Raw genomic sequence first — 24,587 nt, 5'->3', positions numbered from 1 at the left:
GGCTTGGATTTCGCGATATCCGGATGCTGCCCAGGCACGCGCGCATTCGATTGGATGGATTTGTTGCATATCCGGATGATCCACTGCACTTTCTACGCCGATTGCAACCGTCCATCCGCCGCCAGTTGCGTGCGTGCAACGCTATTGCTCGCTACATCTCGTCTGCCAAGCGATTACAATCGAGCTTATGATGGGCTTCTCTCGCATTGCAGTGTGGACGACGCTACAATAGCATCCACTGCGACCGCGCTTCGGGGTCGCAACGGCGAGACGCGTCAAGAATGAAGCGCATCTCGTGACCAAGCTTGACGACGACGTGGGCGAGCAGCCGACGCGGCGGTTGTTTTTCTGCCAACGCCGCCCCACGAGTCTACCGGTCCCTGTCCCAGAATGGCGCATGGCGTCGATGCACGTATCAACACACGAATGCAAGGGGTCGTCGGATCGAGGTAAAAGCCGTCGCGTTAGTTGTACAGGACGCTCGACTCGCCGCCATGCGCAGCTTGGTGCATCGAAAGCATCTTCATAACGCTCGCCGACTTGGCATCGACCTCAAACGACGTGGACATGCCCAGCGCCTGGAGCACAAGAGGCAGCGCTTCGCCAAGCGTGGCAATGGCCTAGTATCATCGTCGCATGAGCATCCATGATCCCAGGATGATCTTGTCGAAGGAAAGATGGATAGAATACCTCAGCCGAGCCGTCTGCAACGCGCCCCGTGTACTTGTAGCCGCGGACCAAGAGCACCGTCAGCGGCAGCGCCTCCACTTGGAAGAAATGCAAGCAAGCGCAAAGAAAGGCGTCCTTGAGCGTCCACTTGGCCAGCGGAATCGGGTGAAAGAGCGCTGACGAGAGTCCGCTCAGCGGCGCGGTCGCGTGGAACTGGGTCCAAAAGACGAAGCGCTCGTCCGCGCTCGGAAGCGGTACGTTGGGCGCCGTGAGGAGCACGACGCGCTTACCGACGAGGAGGTCCGTGAGCTCGGCGGCAAAGGCTGTGCAGAGCGCGTCGGGCACGGGATCGCAGACGACGACGAAGCTCACGCTGGTTTCGGCATATGTGCGAATGGCCACGGTGAGGCCCAAGACGGTCAGCGAGCTCTCGAGAAGTGCGGCGTCTTGTACGTAGATGTGATGGAGGAGGCGCGCGCCGGCCGCGGCCAAGTCGCAGTAGCCTAGGACCACGGTCGTGCCAGGGATGCTCATGCTGTGGCGGTCACGCGGAAACCTTTGATTTTGGATATTCAACGCGACAGGTTTTATGGCGACCTGTATCATCATCGACAATTGGGTCGTTTAAACATGAGGGTAAATGCGGCCTCGACGAAGATCGCAATACAAGGAATAGGGACGGGCGCTGGCTGGATGTGAAACACTGCGGGCACTCATCTGAATTGTATTGGAACAGAAGCTGTGCCAAAATGCGGTTCCTGAGCGCGTTATGGAAATTAATTTCTCGCATCCCCGCAACCTTTAACGCGTTTAAACATGTTGCTACAGGTCAAAGCCGAAAGTGCACTTCATGAGCTCGGTCGAATCCTTCCTCGCCGGCGGCCGTGGTCCCCTCGGCCAGGACCGCGTTCGCATCGCGCTATCGCCAGCAGGCAACCGGCGCCAACACGCATCTCGCGAGCTTGAAGACGCTATGGACAAGCTGTGGGACGACAAGCTGGCGATGCAGCCCCACCTCTTCAACGGTGCCAAGTTCCGCTTGGCGTCGTCTGCACTGACGCCGGACGGCCTCACCATGACGTGGGGCCTCACTAGCTATAAAGAGTACATTAGCACGTGTTCACGCCCTGAGATGGTGGCTACGTTGCGGCGAGACGGAGGCGACGACCCGCGCCAGCACCTCTCGAGGAAGGTTGGCGTCGCCGCAGGTAATACCAATGGACCCGCTTCGCACCGATGCGATATACGATAGCGCTTGTGACAAGCGACAAGCATGTGGTCTTCCTCCAGCGTAGCAACGCCGTCGGCGCATACCCCAACATGGCCGACGTGCCTGGTGGCCACCCGGAGCCCGAGGTTCTTGCCGCCTTCGCCCTGTTTGTGTTTCATGCAATTTGTAGAAACTGGGTTTGCACTTCGATCGGGACTACGTGCCAAGCGATGAGCTCAACGCGCGCTGCGTCGCCGAGCTCTTCGACTCGATCACGGCCGAAGTTGAGGAGGAGATCAACGTCCCACGCAGCGCCCTCTCGCCGCCGCTGCTGCTTGGCGTGACGCTTCAAGGCTGCGCCGAGACGCCGAGCTACGGTACTTCCTGGATTCGACATCGCATCCATGGTCTAAAGTTTGCTTCAGCCTTCCTCATCGAGTGCACACTCGCGGTCGCCGACGTGCAGGACCGATATGTCCACGCTCAAGATCAGTACGAGAGCACACGACTCATGTTTGTGCCATTAGCAGCGCTGTCGACGAGGTAGTCGTCCATTCGGTGGCTTCTCCATCTGATGGCGTCTTGCGTAGCACCATGGAGCTCACGCCGTCGGCTGCCGGCTGTCTCCAGCTCCTCGCCGAGCTCCGTAGCTAGCGACGATGGCCCTGGACCCCACACCGTTGGAAAAGAACATGTTTAGCCCCGTGCCTCATAAGCAAGGGTATTGATAGTACGCTCTAATGTATGCGTGCGGGCAGTCGACATGGTATGCAGCGAATTGAAATCGAGTGTGAAAAGTGAGCGAGCAAGTGTAAAGAGTACAAGAGAGTGTGTAGAATGTTGAAATGTTGGGTGAAGGGGTCCTCCCAGAGGGAAGTCAGAAATTGGTGAAGCCGCATTTTTGTAAGACGTCCACGGTTGTCTTTAGTAAAAGGCGAAAGACAAGTGCGGGTAAACGCTTTACTGCGGGATATTCATACTATGAAGAGACCAAATATTGCTACGAACATGTGTGTGTTCCCCATGTACCTAAACACTCTTGGCACGATGCGATTGGCTTAATGAAAATCACGGTCGTGAATTATAGCCAATCAACATCAAGTTTAGCGTCGTCGCCGCCGCGTCATCGACGTCGCGAGCAACGCACGTCAGGGTCATGCTAGCGTCCGTGAGAATTATTGCACCGGTGTGCGAAGCGACGAGGCTTTTAGGGCTCCATCGAACGACGGCTCAACGCCTCGACATACCCATCATCATGCCGCGTTGTCGCTGCGTGTCTGCGTTCTTGTATTGAATTGCAGCTACTAAGACGAGCCGAGTAGAGGTTCAGACTACAACGAGAAAACATCGTTGCGATGACCACCGTCTTTGGCCACGCCTCGTGGGCTGGGTTCCTCCTCTCCATGTGATGTCGCAAACTTTAATTTGGCGCCGAAACCGTCTGGCCTTTCCATAGTACGCGCCTCGTGATGGACGCGATCCCGGAGACGGACGATGACAGTGCGCTCGAGGCGCCGGTGCCGCGCTTCGTGACGACCGCTCCGCGGCTCAAGCATGAGACCACGTCGGTCGTCGGTCGTGCCCGCACCAACCTCTTGGCCACGCTGCACGACCACTGTCGGCGGCACGACGTCGCCCACATGGAAGACGTACGCTTGCCTCTCTTTCTATGTGGTCTACAAAATGTACGACATAGGATCTCGTGCAATTGATCGATGGTTTCTTTGAAGGCCCTCTGTCATTGGCGGTCCAGGACCGCGAGACAAAGTGCGACCTCCAACCCATTGTCTCGTCGTGGTCCTAGCGCGCTCTCTAGGTACCTCAACACGATGACCGAGGTCTTCCGCGACGAGCTCAAGGAGCGAACGCACACCATTGCGCGCGTGACGGAGAAATGCACGCTTCTCGAGGCCCGCATGGCCGAGTGCGACGCCGTCACCGACGGTCTTCGGTCGAGTTTGGATCGACGCAGCTACGAGATGGACGCGCTGCGAAAGGCCCATTACAAGGAAATCCTCATGCTCCGCGAGCTCGTGACGCGCCAAAAGACCGACCCGGCGACACTCCGCGCCCTCGACGGTAACCCACGCCCTTCATCGTTCAAGTGTGTGGATGCAAGGCGGTAGAGGCCATTGCGGGGCTTCAACTGCACCGGCGTCGCATGGACGCGGCCAGAGCCGAAGAAACGTCGCCGCGCAAGGCGTCGGTCGCAGCCGATGTACGTTCTCGTACGTCGTTCATTTGATTGCGCATGGCGTATGTCTAGGAGCCGTCGATGGACGACCGGATCGAGGGCCTCCAGAAAGAGTTGGAGAAGCGCAAGCAGTCCAACTTTGTGCTGCGGCAAGACCGCGACAAGTGGGAGGAGCGAACGCGCGAAGCCCGGTGCGTCGCTACCGAGTCCGTGGACCGTCGAGTGAACACTGGTGCATTGTAGAGCGGAGCTCGACGCGCTGCGGAAATCGCTCTTAACAAAGCCCGACCTTCCCGCGCCACTTTCAACAACAACAGCACCAACAGCACCAACGATCCCAGTGGCCACGACGCCGTGGTGGGCCGACGGCGCGCCTGGCGGACGCCGTGAGCGCCTCGCGATCGATAGCGCAGTCAGCGCACAGACCGTCGCGCCGCGTGACGTTGCAGGTGCAGTGGAATTCTGTGCGAGGAGGCGAGTCGAACCAATGCGATCGGTAGCGGCCATGATTGAAGTCATGGCGCTGCCCGACGTGTGGAGTCAAGTCGCAACGATTCTCACCGATCCCATGGAGACGTCCAAGGCGGCGGTGCATCTCTCGTCGCTCGTGCAAACGCTCGCACCCGAACCAGCGCCAGAAGCCATGCTGGAGGTGCACTTGCCGCCACCAAAGAGCGCGCGGTCTAGCAGCCACGTGCCTTGCCTCCATTGCAACGGTCTCGGCATCATCGACCCTTCGGCTGTGTCGACGACCGTTGATGTGCACGCCGATGCGCAGCTCCAGCGTTCGCTGCAGCGGCTGCAAGAGGTGCTCGTGGGTCGGGCTCGGCTTCTTCTGACGTGACGCTGTATTGGTAGCTCAAACTCGAGGTCGAGCAGCGCCAAGAAGAAGTCACCCAGTTACGCGCTGCCAACACCGCGCTGACGGACCAGCAAACGACGTTGGCGACAACAGGTAGCTGCCGTTCCTGCCAACTACGTATGGCAACGAACGCGAGTAGTGACCGAGCTGCGTGCGCAGCTGGCGGCGATACCGACGCGCACGCGTACGAACAATGTCTCCGGTCTCGTTTGAGCCTCCCTCTATGTGCATAGGCAGCAGTCGCACGACCGAAGCGTCCTCGACGACCGGCGCTTCGCGCGCGCACCCCTCGCTATCCGTGCAGACGGACGCCGTCGTGGCCAAGGTGCCAAAACACATCGAGGCTGCGGCCGTGGTGGATGTGAGCTCCCCCGAGGCTCCGGATGCGACCCGCATAGAGGCCCTCGAAGCACTCCTTCGAGACCAGGCTGTCTTGGTAAGCGACCTCCAAGGCGAGTTATACACCAAAGACGATATGCTCCGGACACTGCGAGAGAATGTGTCGGCCGCCGAGGCCAGTTTGCTCAAGGTTCGCCACGCCTCTGAAGCTGCCCAGCAGCTGCTGCGCGACGAGATCACGGTAGAAGGACACCACATTCTTGTTGCACGAAAGGACTTGGGTGTGTACACTAGGTACTCTGCGATACACTGAGCGCTCTGCGCGAAGCCTCGACGGCAGCGATGCGGGACAAGCAGGCGGCGCTAACGTCGTACCTCACCCAGCTCTCAACCCGTGCGATGCTGCCATCAACGCCGCTCCAAACGGCCACCGACATCGACATTGCGTCCTTGATTCCGTGGAGTGACGACGACGCGCAGGCCGAGACTCTGGCGCGCGTCACCGAAGCCGCCGCGCACGAAACCGAAGTCGAGTGGACCGAGCTCCAGCGCGCCTGTGCCGCGAGCCCGACGCCGTGGGACGCTGCCCGCGCTAGCCCAGTCGAGACTATTCTACCGAGCGAGCTTGAGGTACACTACGACTCGACGTAGGGTGGTCTCATGCGTGCGGTAGCTGCACAAAGCGTCGCATCAAAAAGTGGCGTGCGTTCAGATGCAGCGTATTGTCACGCTGTCGTCGCACCTCGCGCGTCTCGCCGGCGAAATGCTGACGATGCGAAAACGGTGCGGCAGCCTTTCCACACGCGGTACACACCGTCGGGTTGTAGATTGCTCGCGCAAGTTGCGTTCTGGAAGACCGAGTGCGACAAGCTCGACCGTGGCCAACAATGCCTCTTGGCCGAATTCAACTGCTACAAGACCAACTACCTCGTGCAAGTGTACACCTCTTCTGTCTATTTGCACGCTCCTTACCATGCTTCAGCGAGGTGCGCAAGATGCGCGCGGCCGCGGGTCCAAGCCAAGAGACGAGTACGATCAACGACGACGTTCAAGGTCGCCTTCACTATCACGTGCTGGGCTTCACTGCGTGTTTCTAGCGTTTCTTCACACCCTTTCCAGTCGTGCAGCCGCGACGCCTCACGAGGCATGGACGTGGTTCACCGCCTTGGGCAACACCATCGCTGCCGCGACCGAAGATGGTCGTGTTGTATCAAGTTGATAGTTTGATACTGATAAATTTATTTGGCGCGTAGACACCAAGCAGCGCAGCTTGGAGGCCCTCAAGTCACTCTACAATGCGTGGACCGCCAAGCGCGATTCGGATGAGGCAATGCAAGCCCATAGCAAGCAGCGCAAGCCGAGCCAGCGCAAGCCCGAGCCGCGCCAGTCGCGGTCGCAAAACACCTCGCAACCCAAGAGTCCGCGGCCGCCCAAGCAAATGCCGTATCCGGACGAGAAGAAATCGCACCTCGCGCGGCTCGGGCACACGGAAGCCAAGCTCGGGCATCAGCGCGTCGCGCCGGTTGCCCGTTCTAAAACCGAGTCCAGCGCCGCCTCGCTGACGACACCGTTTTCTCCGGATACACCGCCAGTGTCGATCGTGCCGTCAAGGAACGATCCACGTCTGCTCGAATGCGTGCTCGAGTCGTCCATGGGCGCCGAGGCCATGGATGACGACCCTCCGTCGTCGCCGCTTTTGCTAGATGACGTTGTCGAAAAACAAGCCGTAGCAACAGAGGAGGAGTCAGCTGCTGTGGTCACAGAAGAGCATCTGAAAACGGTTGGAAGAAGAAGAAGCTGTCGATGAGCTGTCGACAGAGGACGCTGCGAGAGCAACCGCACTACAACATGAGTGCGCACTCCCTAAAGAGACGATCGCTAGTTCCATCGAGACCACCTATGTCGCGGCAGTCGGCGATGAGACACTTGGTATCGCAGCACCCCTGCGTTCGACCTCTTCAGCGCCATCGACCTCTACAGCGCCATCGACCACGTTGCTCGCAGAGCCACTCGTGCCGAGTGTACCGTTCCCGTCGCTACCAGAGCCACGGGGAACGTCCAAGATGCATTCAAGCCCCTCCTCCAAAATCGCCACCTCGGACCATGTACTTCCGCACCCGACCCTTGCACCGTTCGCAGACGTACTTCCTCTGACGCCGCCTGCAAAGCGCCGTCCCAGTCGGTTGCCGGCGGAAGGCAATGGTGCGACTAAGCCCACGACGTCCATCATCGTGGCGCTCCCGATGCTCTCGTCGGCGGTTGTCAGTACGAGTCCATCCCGCGACAAACCAGCGCACGAGACGCCGCGGATGCTGCACATGATTGACAGCGATGGACATCGTTTACGAGATAGCAATCAGCTGGAGCATGAACCAGTGACGGAGCTGCATACAATGCTCAACATTCGCTCCCTTCAACACCCACCTGCCCGCGAAGCCCTCGCTGCAAGCACAAGCCAGCGCGAGCTCCCGTCGCCCGTCACCATCGAATTGGAAGAGCCTGCCCACGAGGTACAACCCGAGACGGAGCCACGCTTGGTGGCGCTTCCACCGATGGCCGACCCCCACCACCACACCAAAGGTCTCAACTACTTGCGGACGCTCGTCCGCGCACGGCGAGACGTTATGAGCGCACTGAGTGTCTTGAACTGGAGCACGCTTGTGACCCACTCAGCCGTGCGCCGGCTTCAGGCCCGAGTGCTGGAGGTGCAGCATCTGCTTTCTATCGACAAAGGTTCACAGAAGTGACGTAGGGAAGGGCGCATCATGCGTACCACCACAACCAGCGTGATTCGCACTGGTCGGGACTTGTTCACGTGCTGCAGAAGACCCTGCGCACCAAGGAGCGTATTCAAACGCAGGTGCTAGAGCAGCGCAGCCAGATGCGTACTCACTTGGACCAGACCAACGCAGCGGTAGCCAATTCTCTTTGATGATAAGCGGGCGCAGCATGTCGCCCGTGTTTAGATTCTGCATGCTCTCTCGAGCTTGTTTCAGGACGACAAGACCATCTCGGATCCTTCACCTGCGCATGCTACGAAGGGCCTGATGCCGTACACGCATCGTGGCTAAAATGGACACGTTGTCATGTATCTTGTAGACTCGACTTGAACCTCGTCGACTTGGGGGCGATTCCGCCGAGCCAACAAATTCCAACGCCGCACTACCCACTCCACCCCCAGTACCCGCTCGACCCCTGTACATCCGACGCACATCCATGCATTGCGCTGAACGATTGTTGCGTGTAGACACGGGACTCATGTCGGTCGAGCGCGTGGCGCGCGCAGAGCCCACACAGCGCTTTCCCGTACGAGCGACTGGGCGACGTGGTGCCTATGTCTTCGCTTAGAGCCGGACGCTCAAGTTTCGCTGCGACCCAGCCGCGAGCGATTTCTCGCTCCTGCATGTGGTCAAGGCCCGCCACCCGCGCAGCGCCGGTCCGCACGGCAAGGCCGCGCTCGATACCAAGAGCGCCGTTCGCGTCAGTGCATTTCGCGTCTCTGGTGCGTCTGCGCTGTGTGCTATCCGGTTGTTCTGAGACTCCGCGTGCAGAGGCAGCGACCAAAGTCGTCGTGTCTGAAGCTGCGTTGGAGGACATGGTTGGGCTTCGTATTGTGTCGTATGGCGTTTGATTGGTGCGTGCGGTAGATTCGCAGTCCCGTTTCTCTCGAGACGCCACGTCATCCCAACCCATACCGGCCCAAGTCGACACCGTCGTACCGATCCCGGTTTCTCAGTCGCCAGACCAAGCCCGCGCCGATCGCGCACCCGGACCCCACCACGTTCTTGACCAAGTGGAAATAAGACACTTTGGTGTCGTTTTAATCCCGTAGAAAGAGCCCATTGGACTATCGCCTTAGCTACAGGCTACCATGCATTGGCGTGCGCCGCACGAGGTGCCGCAGCACGCGCAGCTCGGCCTCGAGCGCGATGCTGCGCGCACGCAGCGCTGCAAGCTCTGTCTGCAGCGACGTCAGATGCCGGTTGCGCTCACCGTCATGGTCTCGCAGTGCCGCGAGCTGCGCCTTTAGCACGCAGTTCTCAACACACATTGCGGCTGCATCCGCACTTGCATCGTCGGTCGTCTCGAGAGGCTACGTGCGTCGATACCATAAGTCGACGGCTGCGCGCAAGGCGATTACCGTCTCGGTACTCTCGTGGGGAGGATCGCTCGTTGGTGCTGTGCACTTGGTCGTGGGCAATATCGGTAGCTGACGGCGGTCGCGGTACTGCAGCAAGCATGCTTGGCTCCGGCGGGCGTTGGGGTGCATCGTCTCTTGTGGCGACGTGATTTCACACTGTCGCTTTTCCAAGATTCGCGAAACTTGGGAAAGGCGGCTTTGTATCCGGATGACGTGGCGCATTCTCCTCGCAGCACACTGAACCGCACAAATCTTTTACGCACGCCTTTGCTTTTGTGAGAAGAAGCAAATAGCTCAAAGATAGCTAAGTGATAACTCAAAGCAAGCTACTCGTACATGAAAGCCAACGACCATCCGTCGACAGATCATCATCCATCACATACATAGAACGACATTAGAAACATCGCCTTCCAAGTGTTGATTCCAATGACACTAGTGGCCACGCGCGTTCCAAGACCTCCTCAATTGGCTGGCAAGCTTGGCGAATGCATGGAAGTAAAAGTCGTGCGCTGTCCACTATTGCCACACAGTCAAACTGTGGCAGGGCTCGTTTGGATTGTTTGGAGCGCTTTTGCGAGCCAGCCTCGAGTTGCTTGGCCCCAATTGAATGTATTGAATATGCAGTCCAGAAGGAGTGGCCCGACTTCGTTTGGTCGAGCGGTTTAGACAATTATCACCAGGTAGATCCGGGTCTGAATCATGGAGCTGTAGCACCCGAATGAGCACGCTTCAAGGCGAGGAGGTGAAAGATATACATTTTGGGCGATTGCCCTCCCGCGACACACTGATGCGTCGATTACAATGTAAAATGTCATGTTGATGTTGTGGCCACAGCTCGATTTCTATCGCCCAGTTCTCAATTTTGCCCAGAACAGTAATACACACTAATCTTCGCCAAGCAGTTCGGTGAGAGGGTTCCGAGCACGCACCCCGCCTAGCCTCGAATGCAGCGGCTGGGTCCAACGGCATCGCGCTGGCGGAAGGAGAAAATGGGGCCAACGCCGGTGGCAACTCTTCTATATTATTTGCCATTTCTTGCATGTCACTCATTTTCACGTTGGCCATGCTCCGCCTCCTCGACCCGCAAGCCACGGCCGCCGTCTCGATCGACTTTCCCGAGATCGCAGCCGACCCATCGCGGTTCCTCGCCATCATGGCCGAGCAAGGCTTTGCCGTCGTCACCAACGTTGTCGACGACGTCCCGTACGCCGAAGGTCTCTGGGCGTCGGACCTGCGCGCGATTCTCGATATGGAGCACAGCGCCGAGACGCGTGCGCTTGCAGAGGACCCCGTGCATACGTGGCCAGCCGATGTGCCTCTCGGCCGGCCCGTGGAGCACGGCCTTGCCCAAGGCCAGCTCGCGCGGCACATTCGACGCAACCGCAACATTCGCCACTGCTACGAGGTGCTCCACCACACGAAGGAGCTCGTCATCAGCACGGACAGCATCCTGTTCAAACGACCAACGCCGCCAACGAAGCTGCGCGAACCGTGGGGCCATGTCGACTACCACCGCGACTTGGTTGAGCACGAGTGCTTCCAGTCGATCGTGTACCTCTGGGACACGGACGACGAGTCGGGCACGAAGATCGTCTGGCCCGGATCGCACATCACACAGTACGAGGCGGTCATGGACGCCAACCCGGTGCCGCGGCTCTTTAGCCTCATCCCGGAAGCCATGGTGCAAGAGTACCGAGCCGGCGCGTGCCGGGTTCGTATTCCGAAAGGCGCCATGATTGTGTGGAACTCGAAGCTCGTGCATCAAGGCTACGACGCGCCCCTCGCGGTGCCCGTGTCTTTTGAGCCTGCAAAGCACCGCTCCAGGAATGTGTTGAGAAGAAAGTGCGCGCTCGTCGCGTCTGGCGTCAGTGGCACCCACTGGGCGGCGGTGTTCCGCACGCACAGGACGACACGCGATCTAAACAACCGTCCGCGCGGGCCGAGTCAAGAGTTTGGGCGCGTTCGTCTCCTTCACCGCGCCCACTTGCATCTCTTGGACGAAAACGGGCAGCTCCAAGGAGAGTTTGCCGCGCTTTTGTAGTGTAATCTACAGTAAAATATGAGCACTACTGTCACCTTGCGTCGGGGCCCGCAGGAAACGCGGTGGAGGCAACCACGGGGCGCCATGCACTGCCTGGACCGCCCTGCGCTACTCTATCTTTTCACTGCCGTCTTCAAGTTGGATCCAAACCTGTCAAGCGTGGTTTCGCGCGATATGATTGGCTGAGACCAATGATACTGCGTTTCATTGGTCAAAATAGAGTGATATATAGCCAATGGGATGGCCAGAATGTACCCTGGCGTGCTGGAACGTTCCCGGTACCAGGAAAATGCGAAAATAAGAATTGAGTGTGCAGGTCCATTATTGACCAAAACGCGTTCGGTTCGCAGGGCAATTATTCCACGCTCATCAAGGACTCGGTCCTTGACGGGAGCAGAGTGACTCACGGCCAAACGACTGGTGGGCGGGCTTGCAATCTAAAGTAATATAGACACGTGACATACATCTTTTCGACGCCTCCATGAGCAAGCGTGCCGCCTGGACCGACGCCGAGCGAGGTTATCTCGCAATGGCCAAGTCGATCAAGTTGCTCGCCGCAAGCATCACCCGCGTCAACGCCATAGAAGTGGCCATGGCTACGTTTGAAGAGCACTACAGCAACCGTGGGTACAGCGCAACCACGAAGCTTGCGTTCTTCAAGTACCTTGCGGGCCCCACCTCGTATGCCAGCATATTCAACACGGCGACGGCAGACGTGCGGGATGCGATGGTCGATGAGTTCTGGGCGGACTCGCAATGTAAAGGCGTCATATAATGCGAGCAACGCGATTGAACGTGGCCTCTCTTCATCTCGAAACATCGACCCAGTGTACTCCAACGTGCGCAAAATGCGTCCCTTCAAACCCCAAAACCAAGAATGAATTCCATTAGTAGAGTCCATAAAGAGTACTTCTACTCTACGAATCGACGTTGCGCTACAAGAGCGCGGTAAACTCTCTTTTGAGCTGCCCATTGTCGTCCAAGAGGTGCAAGTGGGCGCGGTGGAGGAGACGAACGCGCCCAAACTCTTGGCTCGGCCCGCGCGGCGCGTTCTTCCGGGCGCTTGTCGCCGCATGCGTGTGGAAAACCGCTGCCCAGTGCGTGCCACTGACGCCGGACGCCACAAGCGCACACTTCTTCGCGTACACATTATCGGGACGGAGCGCCGTGGGCTCAAAGCACACGGGCACCGCGAGGCGCGGGCCCCAGTCGTAGCCTTGATGCACGAGCTTCGAGTTCCACACAATCATGGCGCCTTTCGGAATGCGAACCCGGCACGCGCTGGCTTGGTACTCTTGCACCATCGCTTCCGGGATGAGGCTAAAGAGCCGCGGCACCGGGTTGGCGTCCATGACCGCCTCGTACTTGGTGATGTGCGATCCGGGCCAGACGACCGTCGTGCTTGACTCGTCGTCCGTGTCCCAGAGATACACGATCGACTGGAAGCACTCGTGCGCAACCAAGTCGCGGTGGTAGTCGACATGGCCCCACGGTTCGCGCAGCTTCGTTGGCGGAAACCGGTTGAACATGATGCTGTCCGTGCCGACGACGAGCTCCTTCGTTTGGTGGAGCACCTCGTAGCAGTGGCGAATGTTGCGGTTGCGTCGAATGTGCCACGCGAGCTGGCCTTGGGCAAGGCCGTGCTCCACGGGCCGGCCGAGAGGCACATCGGCTGGCCACGTATGCACGGGGTCCTCTGCAAGCGCGCGCGTCTCGGCGCTGTGCTCCATATCGAGAATCGCGCGCAGGTCCGACGCCCAGAGACCTTCGGCGAACGGGACGTCGTCGACAACGTTGGTGACGACGGCAAAGCCTTGCTCGGCCATGATGGCGAGGAACCGCGATGGGTCGGCTGCGATCTCGGGAAAGTCGATCGAGACGGCGGCCGTGGCTTGCGGGTCGAGGAGGCGAAACATGGCCAAGATGAAAATGAGTGAAATGCAAGAAAAGATAGAAAATATAGAACGGAAACCCAACGCCGGTGGACTATTTTATACAGAAAATGAGCCCAGCACCGCATCGCCCGCCGTCGTGATACAAGTTGTGCTTCGTCGCTACTGCGATGCAGGCTTGAAGCCACACGGTGTGCGCTCGGAACGCTCGCAAGGCGCGCGGCAATCGGTTAGTGACGGTCTCGGAGTGCTGGTCGTGTAGCGATAATCGGTAGCGTAACCGAACGATTCAGCGTCGGTTGATGGCGTTAGCGACTGGGACTGCTCTTGACTCTTGGCGGTAATGTTGTATGCTCCAAATCGAAGGAGGTATCCCGATGAGGTATCCTCTGCATGACGACGACGACCCGGGCGACAACTCGGTGGCCGGCTGGTCGAGCGGACGATTCTCGCACCGCTTGCATTCCTCTTCATCTTGGTGTCCGTGGTAAAGATACGTCTAAGGAATGAATAGCATTATTTCCTAATGATTCGTACCGTTATGCAACCATCGAGTCGACTTGACCCTTTGGCGAGCAGAGCTTGGACGAGCTGCGGTGACTTGTTCGTCTGCCGGAACCGTCCGGCTTGGCTCGCCGGCTGTGCTAGCCGGCTGAAGGATCCATCTTAACCGGTTAGGATCCGGACCGATTGGGCCGCGGTGACACGCCCACAACAGAAAGCTCGCGGGCCGATGCTGGACGACTGGCTTGAGGCCGCCCTGGCCGAGGCCATGGGCTTCGCCGAGGTGCAGGAGATCGCCGCCTTCATCCGGTCGCTGGCGACGCGCGACGAGATGCACGACGCGCTCATCAACATGTTTGGCGACGAGAAGGCCGACGTCGCCGCGTCGCTCGCCGACCAGCTCGTGGCCGAGCGCGACGGCCCGGTCGTGGCGGTCGTGACAATGGGCCCGATCATCAACTGCACAGGCTGCGGCAAGATCGAGGTGGACGGCCGCGACGACTGCTCCTTCTGCGGCAAAGCGCTCGAGTACACGGAAGACCCGCGCGACGCTCCCGACGTCGTGGCCGCGCGCGAGCACCGCGACCGCCTCCTTGCGCTCGATGCAACCCAGTCCCAGCGCACGGTAGAGCCTCTCACGTACCTTGCTACCTCTCTGATGCGCATGCATGTAGACGGTCATTGATGCCAATGCGCATTTTGATGCGGACAAGCGGAGTCGGGAGGCGCGGACCGGCGCCGCCGTCGTAGACATCGACCTCGTCAACCGTACCATCCTGCGACGAGCGCCCATGAGCGACGAGAGCGCCGCCATGGTCGAAGGGACCTGAAGCAGCTCGAGCGCGAGAGCAAGAAGGCGCCCCGCGGACCACAGACCGACTTTAGCGTCGCCGTCGATATGGACGACGACGACACCGCTGGCAGCTACTTTTGATTGAGAAGATGTTGCATTATGTAGCCTTTGTGTGCATTGATGGTCGGCATGGCTTGCTCTACCGCTCCCTCTACTAGAGCGAATGCAATGGAGGGAAATCCGAGGCGGCCTTGAACACTGCACCGAGAAGCGCCCGAGCTACAGTGCGTAGCAAGGCGTGCAGCAACCGCCAGCTATCGACTGCAAATCGCATCGAGCTCGTCAAGGGATGGCGCAACCACCACCGTCGTGGTTGATGTAGAAAGGTCGTCGCTGCAAGCGATATAAGAATTGAAGAAATCTTATATCCCTCGGTAGCTAGCTGCTCGCGCCAACGACCACGGGTTATTTATTACTACATGAACTTCATTTTTTGGTCCATTGCATCGACGACTTCACCCACTGATTCGTACTAGTCTGTTTAAAGACAATAGTGTGCACACTGCCTGGAACACAGTCTGATGTACTAGTAGCTTTTGTCTATTCACATGTCTAGCCTCGACCGCGATGGTGTCTACGCGGTCGCTTGCACTGGCGGTTCGTCGGTCGTTGCCGTCGCCGGCGGTGGGAATTCAAGCGCCACTTCAATGTCGTCGTACGGCTTGCGGTACTCGAGGAACTGGAGGTACATAAAGAGACAGGACGCAATGATGCAGCCAATGATACCGGCCACGGGGCCCATGCCGTAAATCTTGCGAAACCTACCCCTCGTGGTGGAACCGACGATCGCGATGTACAGAAAAGCGTACCGATGGATGAGCGACGGTGTCGGGAGCTCAATCACGTTGCGGTAGACACGCTCGGTGCGCGCAGCGACCGCGTCCCAGTTGTACATTTGCTGGACGCGATCGTGAAACTCTTGTTTGTTGACCTCATCATTTTCAAAAATAAGATCCGACACCACCGTACACGAGCCTACCTTGGCGAGCAGCGGCAGCGACTCGACGACCGCGTCGGCCAAGTCTTCGGGTGTGATGTCTTTCGAGAAGCGAATCATATCGGGCGGTAGCACTTCCGGGACCCCGCCAACCCTACCCCCATACATATGAGCCGCAACATCACCAAGAAAGCAGCTACCGTGTACTCACGACGTAGAGGCCACAGGCCGCTGCTTCGAGGATGGCAATGCAAAACGACTCGGTCAAGCTCGAGTTGAGGAAGATGTGGCCTTGGCTCAGCACGTTGCGCACTTCTGCGTGCGGCACGGCGCCCCAGAGCGTGACGCGGTCGTGGAGCTGGCACTTTTCGCGCATTTCCTCGAGGAGGAGCCGCTTGTTGCCGTCGCCGCCAATGAGGAACTTGACGTTCGGGCACCGTGCACAGACCAGCTCGATCGTCTACCCAGGGTATTCACTCGATAGATCATTGATACGTTGGGATGCAGCCAGCACGCTACCTTGCCGACCAAGTCGATGCCTTTGCGGTACACGAGGCGCGAGATGATGACGACCGTGATCGGGTCGTGGAGCGGGTCGGTCGGCGGCTTGGCCTCGCTGTTCTCCTTGGGCGTAAACTTGGTCGCGTCGACCGCGTTGGGGATCGTCGAGACGATCGTCGGGTCCAAGGACGCGCGGAGCACGAGGTTCTCGCGGCACGTGTGCGAGACGCAGATCGCATGGTCAATGTCCGAGAGTGTAAACTTCATGACCTACGACGCATATTGTTGTGAGCGACAGGAGGCAACGATGGTCGATGGACCACCTTGTTGAGGTGCACGGACGCGGCGTCGGCAAAGCCAAAGAGCGAGTGGTCCGTGTAGATGGCCTTGTAGCCCATCGTCTTGGCCTGCACGATGCACTCGTGCATGAACGCCGACGTGGCTTGGTGGCCATGCACAATCTGGATGCGCTCGCGGATGAGGACCGTGCGGAAGAGCGCAAAGCCGGCCGTGAACGTCGGCAGCGTCACGTTGTCGACCATGGTCACGAGCGGGAGGTAGTAGACCTTGAGGTTGTTGGTCATGTACCGAATGCCCTGGCGCTTCTCCGAGCCTTCGGTCATGTGCGTGATGACGATGACCTTGTGGCCTTGCCGAAGCAGACACTGCGAGAGGCTCCAGATGTGCATCTCGACGCCGCCGAGCCGCGGGTAGAAGAAGTCGCAGCACATGGCGATGCGGAGCCGGCCATCGCTGCCCCTCGTTGCCGCGACCGTCGCCATGCTGCCGGATGATGACGCTATCCGGTGTGCAATCTCACATGGTTTTTACTTGAACGTGTACGTTTTATTGGGGCAAGTAAGGTAACACGCTCTTGTCATGTGCAGCCTCGATTACGCGATCCTGGCAGGTCGTGCTGCTTGCTCAGCCGATTGCGCCGATCGCATGATAGCTTGTCATGTCGCCTCGATGTATTCACCACGATAGAAGGCGGAAGCGGGATCGGTTTGCTTGAATTGTGCCATGCACGTGCCACGGACGTGCCGGATGGTGACCCAATATCGGTGGATTCAAGTTAATATTCCTCTGGTTTGGCCCGTTTAACGTGTTTAGCGCACCCCGGCGCATTCATTTCCAGTCCAGAGCATTGCTACAGCCACAAGCCGCATGGCGACGGAGCACGAGGTCTGGGTCCCCAAGTCGGTGGCCACGGCGCCATCGTCGCTGGCCAAGGCGAGCCTCGGCAGCTGGATCCGCGTCTTTATGAGCACGGACGCGGCGCCGCTGGAAGGCAGCCTCTTCACGCTGGACCCGACCTCGGGCTTCCTCGTGCTCGAGGCTCAAGACGCGACGCAGCTCGTGCACATGGACGCGGTCGTGCGCATCGAGGCCATGGACACGCCGCCGAGTGCAGCGCCGGCGCTCTGCGTCACGGAAGATGACCTCCGGAAGCTCGAGCTGCGCACGCGCCAGCAGGCCGAGAAGGCGATCGCGTCAATTGGCAAGAATGTGTCGCCGACCGGCCAAGCCATCTTTGACGCGCTGAGCAAGACGATGCCATGCGAGTGGGAGGACCAGAACATCCGCGTCATGCACGAAGTCGTGATCCTGCCACCGTACGCGTCGGCGTCGTGCCAGAGCACCAACAAGGCGATGCTCGACCGCATTAGAAAAGTGCTGGACGGCGAGCACCGCAAGCTGCGACTCAAGCAATAATCCAACATTCAAAACGCATGTCCCTCGTCGATCCAGTTGTACAATTCGCATACGACAAACTACTTCCGTCGGCGTCTCCCGTACAGAATAGTAATAGCGTCCACCAAGCCGGATGGCCTCCATAACATGGATGGCGGCGTCTTGGGTGTTGAAAGAAGGTCCAGCGTCGCGTTACCAAGTCCATTCAAGCGCGCTTTCTTTGCTCTCACAGGACGTCCGGCGCCTTGCTCGTCGACTGCGACGTCCTGGTGGCACGCTTCACGCGCCTTGGGCGTAGTCAAGCCGACGTCGATCTCGGGATGTACCTCTTCTCGACGCCCAAGACGACCTGCATGATTCACCATGTCGCGATCCAAAGCTTCTGGCCCGCGCCTCTGGCTCCTTGTCTGGCGCGCTCAAAACGAGTGCGTCATCCGCACAGACCGACCCCTGCTCAGTCTAGAAACGCTATCCGTCACGATGGCAAGCGTCGGTCCATGGCACCTACTTTACAGCCTCGTCCAAACAAGAGCCAAATCTGCTTGGGCTCTTCGGCTTCAAGCACAACACGAGTGGCCGCACATCGTCCCGCGGATCATGCTTCCGTGCCTGTTCCGTCCCCACCAGCCTCGACCTATCTCATGTATATGTACTACACAACGTGACAAGTTGAGCATCGAATTTTCTCTTCTAGTATGCTCTGTTATGTTCTGTTCGATAGAGGACGTCGTTCACCAGCCACCAAATCGGTAGCACATAGCAGATCATTCCGTCGACCGCAAAACGTCTACTAATACATGATCTACATGATCACAGCCCGACGACGAGCGAGTGGCATTACAGTGACCGACAGAGCCGTCCCAGTCCAACCAACCTCTTTACGTTGCGCTACCTGCAGCCCCAAACACCGCCTCACTGGCTACAAGTGGCAGCGTTGCGCGGCTCTGAGTCGACCCAGAAACACGTCATCGTGACGTAACATGTGTTTGTATCGGTGCCTCTCCACATGCGATCGACGGGTCTGAGTTCATGGACCCATGCTTGCACCTGCGTACCCATCAGTTGAAGCGACATAGAGTTCAAGGCGCCCGCTGACATGCCTCTTTAGTCGCAGTACACTCGACGGTACCCTACGAAAGGGCTCCGTCAACGGAAGGGTCTCACTCGCTGACTGTCATTGGTTTCCTCGTACGACGGCCTGTGAAGAACCTTGATCACGTACGAGAGACATTACGAGCGAGGCGCCCTCGATCGCAGCGTTAGCCTCTGCGTCCTGGCATCACAGGAGCTTGTCACCGCTGCGTCTGGGACTGGCGCAGCGGTGCCGCTTCAACGAGCCAGTGTCGGCAACGCTGATCCCATGCATCGCATCACGAAGCCATCCACGATGGAATCGGATGATATTATGCACAGTGGCGGGCTCGAACCCTCTACGACGTGACCGCATGTGCGTTGGCGCCAGCTGGTACGTCCCTGCGGCGATCATATTCGCGACCACAAGTCGTCACGAGTATTCGAACGCCTTGGATGTGCTACCAAACCATCATGGTCGGCGTATCATACGTAGGTCTCGTAATGCAGCACCCACGCGCACTTGTCCCTCGAGCGCGCCACTTTGCTCATTTTTCAATTTGCCTGGTCCCTGCCATGGCGCCCACCTCGCTTCTTTTCCTCCTCGCTGCTACCGCGACGGCGAATGCCTTCTCGGGCCCCGCGACAACGTACGGCGGCCCCGACGGCGTCGACGTCCAAGGCGGCAACTGCGGTCTCATGGCGTCGGTCCCCAACGCCAAGGCCTTTCACGTCGCAATCAACCACCAGCAGTGGGACTCGGGCCGCAACTGCGGCCGCTGCGTCCAAGTCACGTGCACGGACAAGCGCTGCAAGTCGCATGCCAAGGTCATTGGCCAAGTGACCGACCAGTGCCACGAGTGCGGATACGGCGGCCTCGACCTCACGCTGCCTTTTTCAAGCAAGTGACGGGCGACACGACCGACCGGTACTCGATCTCGTGGTCGTTCGTCAACTGCCCGGTTGCTGGCAACATTCAAGTGTGTGCGAAGGAAGGAAGCAACCAGTATTGGCTCGCGGTGCAGGCCGGCAACACGCGCTCGGGCGTCGCGAGTATGAGCATCAACGGCAAGAAAAGCCCGCTCATGAACGCAGAGTCCAACTACTTTTACGTCTCGACCACGTCCAACATTCCGCTCAGCAAGACCCAAGTGAGCTTGACGTCCTTTAGCGGCCAAGTCGTCTCGGCCACCGTCAATTTGACGCCGGGCAAGTGCACAGCGATCCGTAGTCAGTTTACGCTGTAATGCTGTAGGAACCTCCTAGCCCACAGGCGATGAATTCTCTTTCAAAAACATGTCGTCTGTCATCGAAAATCTTGAATCCACCACATTGGAAATCGATAGATAGATAGATAGATAGATAGATAGATAGATAGATAGATAGATAGATAGATAGATAGATAGATAGATAGATAGATAGATAGATAGATAGATAGATAGATAGATAGATAGATAGATAAACTGCATGCAAAGCATCTGCGCACTCAGTTTGAAATAATGTCATAGTGGTATCGTGCGCTATACGTCATTTGGGCGTTCGCACGACGCTGCCATATGGGATGCCAAGCCCTTTGGTATATTTATATCATGGTATTTCGTGTTGTAGGTTATGTCTATTGTACACTTGGCTGCGAGAATTCACGGTGCGATGTGCAAGTGCCGGTGCGACACGACCTGTCCTCGACGCCCATCGCAAATCCATGCTCGTACAGATATTCACTCCAACGAAACGCGTCGATTGACGCCGACTATCTTCTTGTGTTGACGAAACATGACGCATTCGATTAGCGTTGATACACCATCGCTTGCAACGTCTGCATACTCTGTTTGAAATACTGTCGTTGCTTGAAATATCGCCGCACGCCGTTGGCCGCGCGCCGCGCCCGCTCGTGCGGGTCCATGGCCAGGATGTCTTGAATCGACTCGCAAATGGCGCGCGTCGGCACTTCAAACATAAAGTTCTGGCCCATCGTGGCCTTGTCGGCCCACGGCGTGATGCCGTGGATGAGCACCCCCGAGTCGTCGTCGACAAACTCGTCCATGGGAGGCGCGTCCGTCGTCACAACGAGGGCGCCCGCCGCGCGCGCTTGGTTGATGTAGTGGCCAAACCTACTCGATGAGCGAGTCAGTCATACCGGATCGTAGTCGAGGGTACCTTCCATGGCACTCGGACACACAATCACCGTCGCGTCGTTCAAGATCTTTGCAAAGCCCAAAGATGAGACGTACTTGCCAAAGTGAAAGTCGACGTTGGCCGGCGGCTTGTCGCGCCAGAGCTCGTTGTACGTGCCGTTGGACCAGTCGTCGCTCGAGTACTGGTGCAAGATCGGGAACTCGGGGTGGTCTTTCCAGCACTGGAGCATGCGCCCCGCGTTCTTGAACGGACTCTTGCCGTTGGCGTGCACGACGCTGAGTTGACTAAAGTTTTTGGGGGCGAGGGTGCCATTGAGCTGGCCGTGCTGGCTCGCGTTGCGCACCAAGACGGTCGCGTCGCTCGTCGTGTGCTGAGTGTAGAGCACCTTGGCACCGCGTGGGTTGTTAAAGTCTTGGTTGTACCTAGAGCGCCTTGGATGAGACGACTCTTTTCGGGATGCATCAACGCAACGGACCACGCCCAGATGCGGTTGTACGCATCGCGCGACTTGGCCAAGACAATGTCCACGCGGTGGTAGTGCGATGGTTTTAGCTCGCCCATCTCGACGTTGGGCATGAGCACGATCTTTTTCGTGGACGGAAAGCGTGGCATTTCGTGGACCTCTTCCCAGTAGTGGTTCATAAAGAGGATGGCCGAGCGCGGACACAGCTCAAAGTACGTGGTGGCACTGCCGTCCTCATCCGTGAACGTCGTCTCGAGAACCCATTTGGGAATTGCGCGCGACTGCAGATGCAGCGTGTACGCCATCGCGTCTTCGCAGTACCCGTGGTCTCGGACGCCCGTGTTGAGGTAAATGTCGACGGCAGGGCACTTGCGCAATTCGGCCAGAATCGCTGCGTGCGGACTGTCGCGGTGCAGCATGTCGCTCGAGTTGCGGGCGGTCCACGGGATGAGCACGTTGTCTTCCTTGCGGCAAAAGACGTTCAACGCGATCAAGTGCAAGAGCTCGTCGTCGTGCGCCGCGTGGAGCGCGTCAATGCTACTCGTCGACGCTGGCTCAGCGGCGTATCGCTGGAGCACGCTAGGCGCGGCCATCTCCCGCGTCTCCAGCGAGAGGTGTACGAGCGTGAAGACAGCAAGCGCCACGAAGGCGGCCTTGGTCCATGCGCCGCTCGATGGCATGTTGCTGCCCGTTGGGAGAATGCACTTTTTCAATCCTTCAGGCGATGGTCCATGGGCACGTTTGATTGGTTCAAAACCCTGCGACATGCAGCTTCGACTATAAATACGAAGATACTATTGTCTATTGCACGTTTGCTCTGGAGCTTCTTCCTCGACCCAGCCAGCACGCAGTGTTGAAAGTGGAGGGTGACGCGGCCCTCTGGGTTGCTGTCGATAGAGCACGGTCTAGGGGACTGCTGCCCCTAAATTCAGCCGCATTGATTCCGCGTCGTGTCTCGAACCCTTCGATTCGACCGAGTATGATTGGACAGGGCTGGACAAGATGTGGTGCCGGAGAAACAGGGTGTCACTGTATGTGTCGGCGCGCCGTGACGGCGATGGACCAGCGCTATGGCGACAGCTCTCCCCGATTGGAACGACCTGCTTTTGAAGTTTTTCTCTGTTTTCTTCGCTGTTTTGGGTGCCAAGACGCTGGATGCTCGGCGGATGGATGGAGACGTTCGTCACCGCAGTGCTAGAAGCTGGTGATGCCGAGAGTGACGCGCAGAGTGGGACACGTCAAAGATTCGCTGGGTGAAGATCCAGCCCATGCATTGGTCAAAAGTCGTCCGTACGGGCATGCCGATTGGCTGTGAATCTCGTATGCGGCACCCGCATTGGTCGTCCAAACGATATATTCCATCGACGACGATCATGATACACTCGATACTAGCGACAAAAAAATGACCCGTTAACGTGGTTCGTCGTCGTTCGATGCAACTATAATAGCTCGTGAATCTCGCAACAACCGTGTCTTCTGCAAGACGCCGACGCAACTTCCCGCTGCCGCGCTTGCGATCCGGGCAGCTACCATCGCACGACTGCATGTCCGGCACTTGGCTCGTTGCGCTGTGGTGCCATCTCTTGACAACGTTCTCCGCGACGACCTTGGTGTGCGCGCTACCTGGTCCCTCGCCCAATCTCGAATTACGGCCACGAACGCTCCTTGCTTCACACACCGCCTCACGAGCGCAGTAAGAAGTCCACCATATTTTTTTCTAATTTCAACTCAGTTTAACAACTACAACTAGCTCGAGATTCTCATTGCACTTGGGAATTCAACCGAGACTGCATGTCGTATGGGGACCAGCGCCCAACACGATCGTGTCGGGCGCCTGATTTTCTTTTCGAAACATGGCCGACGTCTGTCCAGCAGACGATGGAAAGTTCGAAAGATTTCTGTCCGACTTTTCTAACCTCGCGGGGTCCGCGCCTTAGCTGTACGCCTCGTCGTCACCTCGAATGGATTAAAATTGGTGCACGATAGAGTCGTCTCCTCTCCCGCTTCCACCTCGAGTACAGTAGATTGCCGTGGTGGCGAAATGAACGGCATGGCTGTGCACGCAGAGGAGATTGCACCATCTGGTTTTGATCGCGCAGCTCTGTCAACCGTAGCTCGAAAAAAGATCGCAATGCCATCGACCGACGCATGGGTCAAGGCCGCCTTCGTGGCGCTTGCTGTCTTCACGCTCGTACACCTCGCGCTGGTGGCGGGCAGCTTTGGCAGGTCCTCCTCACCCAGTGTGCGCGTACCGGTACAAGCCAACTACGAGCCCAACTGGGTTGACATCGCAGCCATTGACGCGCTCCACGCGGCGCACGACGACGAGCTCTTGCACTTGATCGCGTTGAACGTCTTTTGCCGCAAGGAAGACAACGTGCTCATCCCGTGGACCGCCCGCAACTCGAGCGACATGCTGCACCGCGACAGTCCGCACGCAGCGATTCTGGCCGAATTGCGCAAGTGCCCTGCCGTCGACATTTACCTCAACACGGGCGTCCGAGACCACGGGTACTGCGAAGACGCGATGGCGTACACGCTGCATCTGCAGTCGCGCGCAATTCCCAAATGGGTTCTCGAGACGACGTTCACGGATGAGGACGGCAGTGCCACCACGTACTTTGAGCTGTGTCCGCGCTCGGCCATCCTCTTTATGAACCACTACTGGGAAGAGGTCCACGAAATGCCACGCTTTCCGTCCACGAAAAAGATCGTGCTCATGCCCAACGTCGAGATGGGCGAGCTAAAACCGATCGCACTACCACCGCGTGGACATTGTCTTGGCCAAGTCGCGCGATGAGTACAACCGCATCTGGGCGTGGTCCATTGCGTTGATGCATCCCGAAAAGAGTCGTCTCATCCAAGGCGCTCTAGGTACAACCAAGACTTTAACAACCCACGCGGTGCCAAGGTGCTCTACACTCAGCACACGACAAGCGACGCGACCGTCTTGGTGCGCAACGCGAGCCAGCACGGCCAGCTCAATGGCACCCTCGCCCCCAAAAACTTTAGTCAACTCAGCGTCGTGCACGCCAACGGCAAGAGTCCGTTCAAGAACGCGGGGCGCATGCTCCAGTGC

General features: G+C 58.3%; 13 protein-coding genes across 13 annotated transcripts; 8 read left to right on the top strand and 5 right to left on the bottom strand.

Moving 5' to 3' along the window:
• Nucleotides 1-435: 435 nt before the first annotated feature.
• Nucleotides 436-1,230, bottom strand: SPRG_05552 (hypothetical protein). Its single transcript, XM_012344269.1, has 2 exons — nt 691-1,230; nt 436-620 (listed from the first exon to the last, which is right to left on the bottom strand). Exons 1-2 carry the CDS (start codon nt 1,201-1,203, stop codon nt 465-467), a joined length of 669 nt encoding a protein of 222 aa, XP_012199659.1. The 5' UTR covers nt 1,204-1,230; the 3' UTR covers nt 436-464.
• A 289-nt stretch (nt 1,231-1,519) lies between these two features.
• SPRG_05551 (hypothetical protein) lies at nt 1,520-2,640 on the top strand (the record flags this gene model as incomplete). The annotated part of the gene is made up of 5 exons (XM_012344268.1): nt 1,520-1,877; nt 1,922-2,025; nt 2,070-2,256; nt 2,305-2,422; nt 2,470-2,640. 5 exons carry the CDS (start codon nt 1,520-1,522, stop codon nt 2,531-2,533), a joined length of 831 nt encoding a protein of 276 aa, XP_012199658.1. The 3' UTR covers nt 2,534-2,640.
• Nucleotides 2,641-3,348: 708 nt separating this feature from the next.
• On the top strand, nt 3,349-9,077 carry SPRG_22168 (hypothetical protein; the record flags this gene model as incomplete). Its single annotated transcript, XM_012344395.1, has 24 exons — nt 3,349-3,528; nt 3,576-3,646; nt 3,696-3,958; nt 4,006-4,097; nt 4,146-4,264; nt 4,317-4,522; nt 4,574-4,881; nt 4,932-5,028; nt 5,075-5,119; nt 5,169-5,515; nt 5,569-5,904; nt 5,948-6,057; nt 6,102-6,212; nt 6,257-6,327; nt 6,372-6,473; nt 6,528-7,000; nt 7,488-7,979; nt 8,027-8,188; nt 8,241-8,326; nt 8,374-8,471; nt 8,522-8,580; nt 8,623-8,776; nt 8,826-8,872; nt 8,922-9,077. The coding sequence occupies 24 exons, from the start codon at nt 3,349-3,351 to the stop codon at nt 9,075-9,077; spliced, it is 4,185 nt and encodes a 1,394-aa protein (XP_012199785.1).
• Nucleotides 9,078-9,133: 56 nt separating this feature from the next.
• SPRG_05549 (hypothetical protein) lies at nt 9,134-9,578 on the bottom strand (the record flags this gene model as incomplete). Its single annotated transcript, XM_012344267.1, has 2 exons — nt 9,416-9,578; nt 9,134-9,367 (listed from the first exon to the last, which is right to left on the bottom strand). The coding sequence occupies exons 1-2, from the start codon at nt 9,542-9,544 to the stop codon at nt 9,134-9,136; spliced, it is 363 nt and encodes a 120-aa protein (XP_012199657.1). The 5' UTR covers nt 9,545-9,578.
• Nucleotides 9,579-10,478: 900 nt separating this feature from the next.
• On the top strand, nt 10,479-11,456 carry SPRG_05548 (hypothetical protein; the record flags this gene model as incomplete). Its single annotated transcript, XM_012344266.1, has 2 exons — nt 10,479-11,209; nt 11,255-11,456. 2 exons carry the CDS (start codon nt 10,479-10,481, stop codon nt 11,454-11,456), a joined length of 933 nt encoding a protein of 310 aa, XP_012199656.1.
• Nucleotides 11,457-11,985: 529 nt separating this feature from the next.
• On the top strand, nt 11,986-12,385 carry SPRG_05547 (hypothetical protein; the record flags this gene model as incomplete). Its single annotated transcript, XM_012344265.1, is given in 2 exon segments — nt 11,986-12,137; nt 12,147-12,385. Coding segments are annotated over 2 exon segments (237 nt in total). The 3' UTR covers nt 12,232-12,385.
• Nucleotides 12,321-13,506, bottom strand: SPRG_05546 (hypothetical protein). The gene has a single exon (XM_012344264.1). The coding sequence runs from the start codon at nt 13,370-13,372 to the stop codon at nt 12,392-12,394; it is 981 nt and encodes a 326-aa protein (XP_012199654.1). The 5' UTR covers nt 13,373-13,506; the 3' UTR covers nt 12,321-12,391.
• Nucleotides 13,507-14,057: 551 nt separating this feature from the next.
• On the top strand, nt 14,058-14,834 carry SPRG_05545 (hypothetical protein). The gene is made up of 2 exons (XM_012344263.1): nt 14,058-14,477; nt 14,527-14,834. The coding sequence occupies exons 1-2, from the start codon at nt 14,082-14,084 to the stop codon at nt 14,680-14,682; spliced, it is 552 nt and encodes a 183-aa protein (XP_012199653.1). The 5' UTR covers nt 14,058-14,081; the 3' UTR covers nt 14,683-14,834.
• Nucleotides 14,835-15,207: 373 nt separating this feature from the next.
• On the bottom strand, nt 15,208-16,949 carry SPRG_05544 (hypothetical protein). The gene is made up of 6 exons (XM_012344262.1): nt 16,467-16,949; nt 16,162-16,413; nt 15,843-16,102; nt 15,685-15,796; nt 15,515-15,636; nt 15,208-15,466 (listed from the first exon to the last, which is right to left on the bottom strand). The coding sequence occupies exons 1-6, from the start codon at nt 16,923-16,925 to the stop codon at nt 15,280-15,282; spliced, it is 1,392 nt and encodes a 463-aa protein (XP_012199652.1). The 5' UTR covers nt 16,926-16,949; the 3' UTR covers nt 15,208-15,279.
• A 335-nt stretch (nt 16,950-17,284) lies between these two features.
• SPRG_05543 (hypothetical protein) lies at nt 17,285-17,910 on the top strand. The gene has a single exon (XM_012344261.1). The coding sequence runs from the start codon at nt 17,311-17,313 to the stop codon at nt 17,857-17,859; it is 549 nt and encodes a 182-aa protein (XP_012199651.1). The 5' UTR covers nt 17,285-17,310; the 3' UTR covers nt 17,860-17,910.
• Nucleotides 17,911-19,485: 1,575 nt separating this feature from the next.
• Nucleotides 19,486-20,221, top strand: SPRG_05542 (hypothetical protein; the record flags this gene model as incomplete). The annotated part of the gene is made up of 2 exons (XM_012344260.1): nt 19,486-19,749; nt 19,812-20,221. 2 exons carry the CDS (start codon nt 19,486-19,488, stop codon nt 20,154-20,156), a joined length of 609 nt encoding a protein of 202 aa, XP_012199650.1. The 3' UTR covers nt 20,157-20,221.
• Nucleotides 20,222-20,695: 474 nt separating this feature from the next.
• On the bottom strand, nt 20,696-22,101 carry SPRG_19936 (hypothetical protein; the record flags this gene model as incomplete). The annotated part of the gene is made up of 3 exons (XM_012344388.1): nt 20,696-21,020; nt 21,141-21,467; nt 21,521-22,101. 3 exons carry the CDS (start codon nt 22,099-22,101, stop codon nt 20,696-20,698), a joined length of 1,233 nt encoding a protein of 410 aa, XP_012199778.1.
• A 1,538-nt stretch (nt 22,102-23,639) lies between these two features.
• Nucleotides 23,640-24,552, top strand: SPRG_22167 (hypothetical protein; the record flags this gene model as incomplete). The annotated part of the gene is made up of 3 exons (XM_012344394.1): nt 23,640-24,236; nt 24,298-24,329; nt 24,383-24,552. Coding segments are annotated over 3 exons (799 nt in total), but the record flags the coding sequence as incomplete, so codon positions are not given.
• Nucleotides 24,553-24,587: the final 35 nt, after the last annotated feature.

Source organism: Saprolegnia parasitica, assembly GCF_000151545.1.
Source record: "Saprolegnia parasitica CBS 223.65 unplaced genomic scaffold supercont2.17, whole genome shotgun sequence".
Lineage (NCBI taxonomy): Eukaryota > Oomycota > Saprolegniomycetes > Saprolegniales > Saprolegniaceae > Saprolegnia > Saprolegnia parasitica.
The sequence above is the reverse complement of the archived record's forward strand: the minus strand, read 5'-3'. Positions and strand labels throughout refer to the sequence as shown.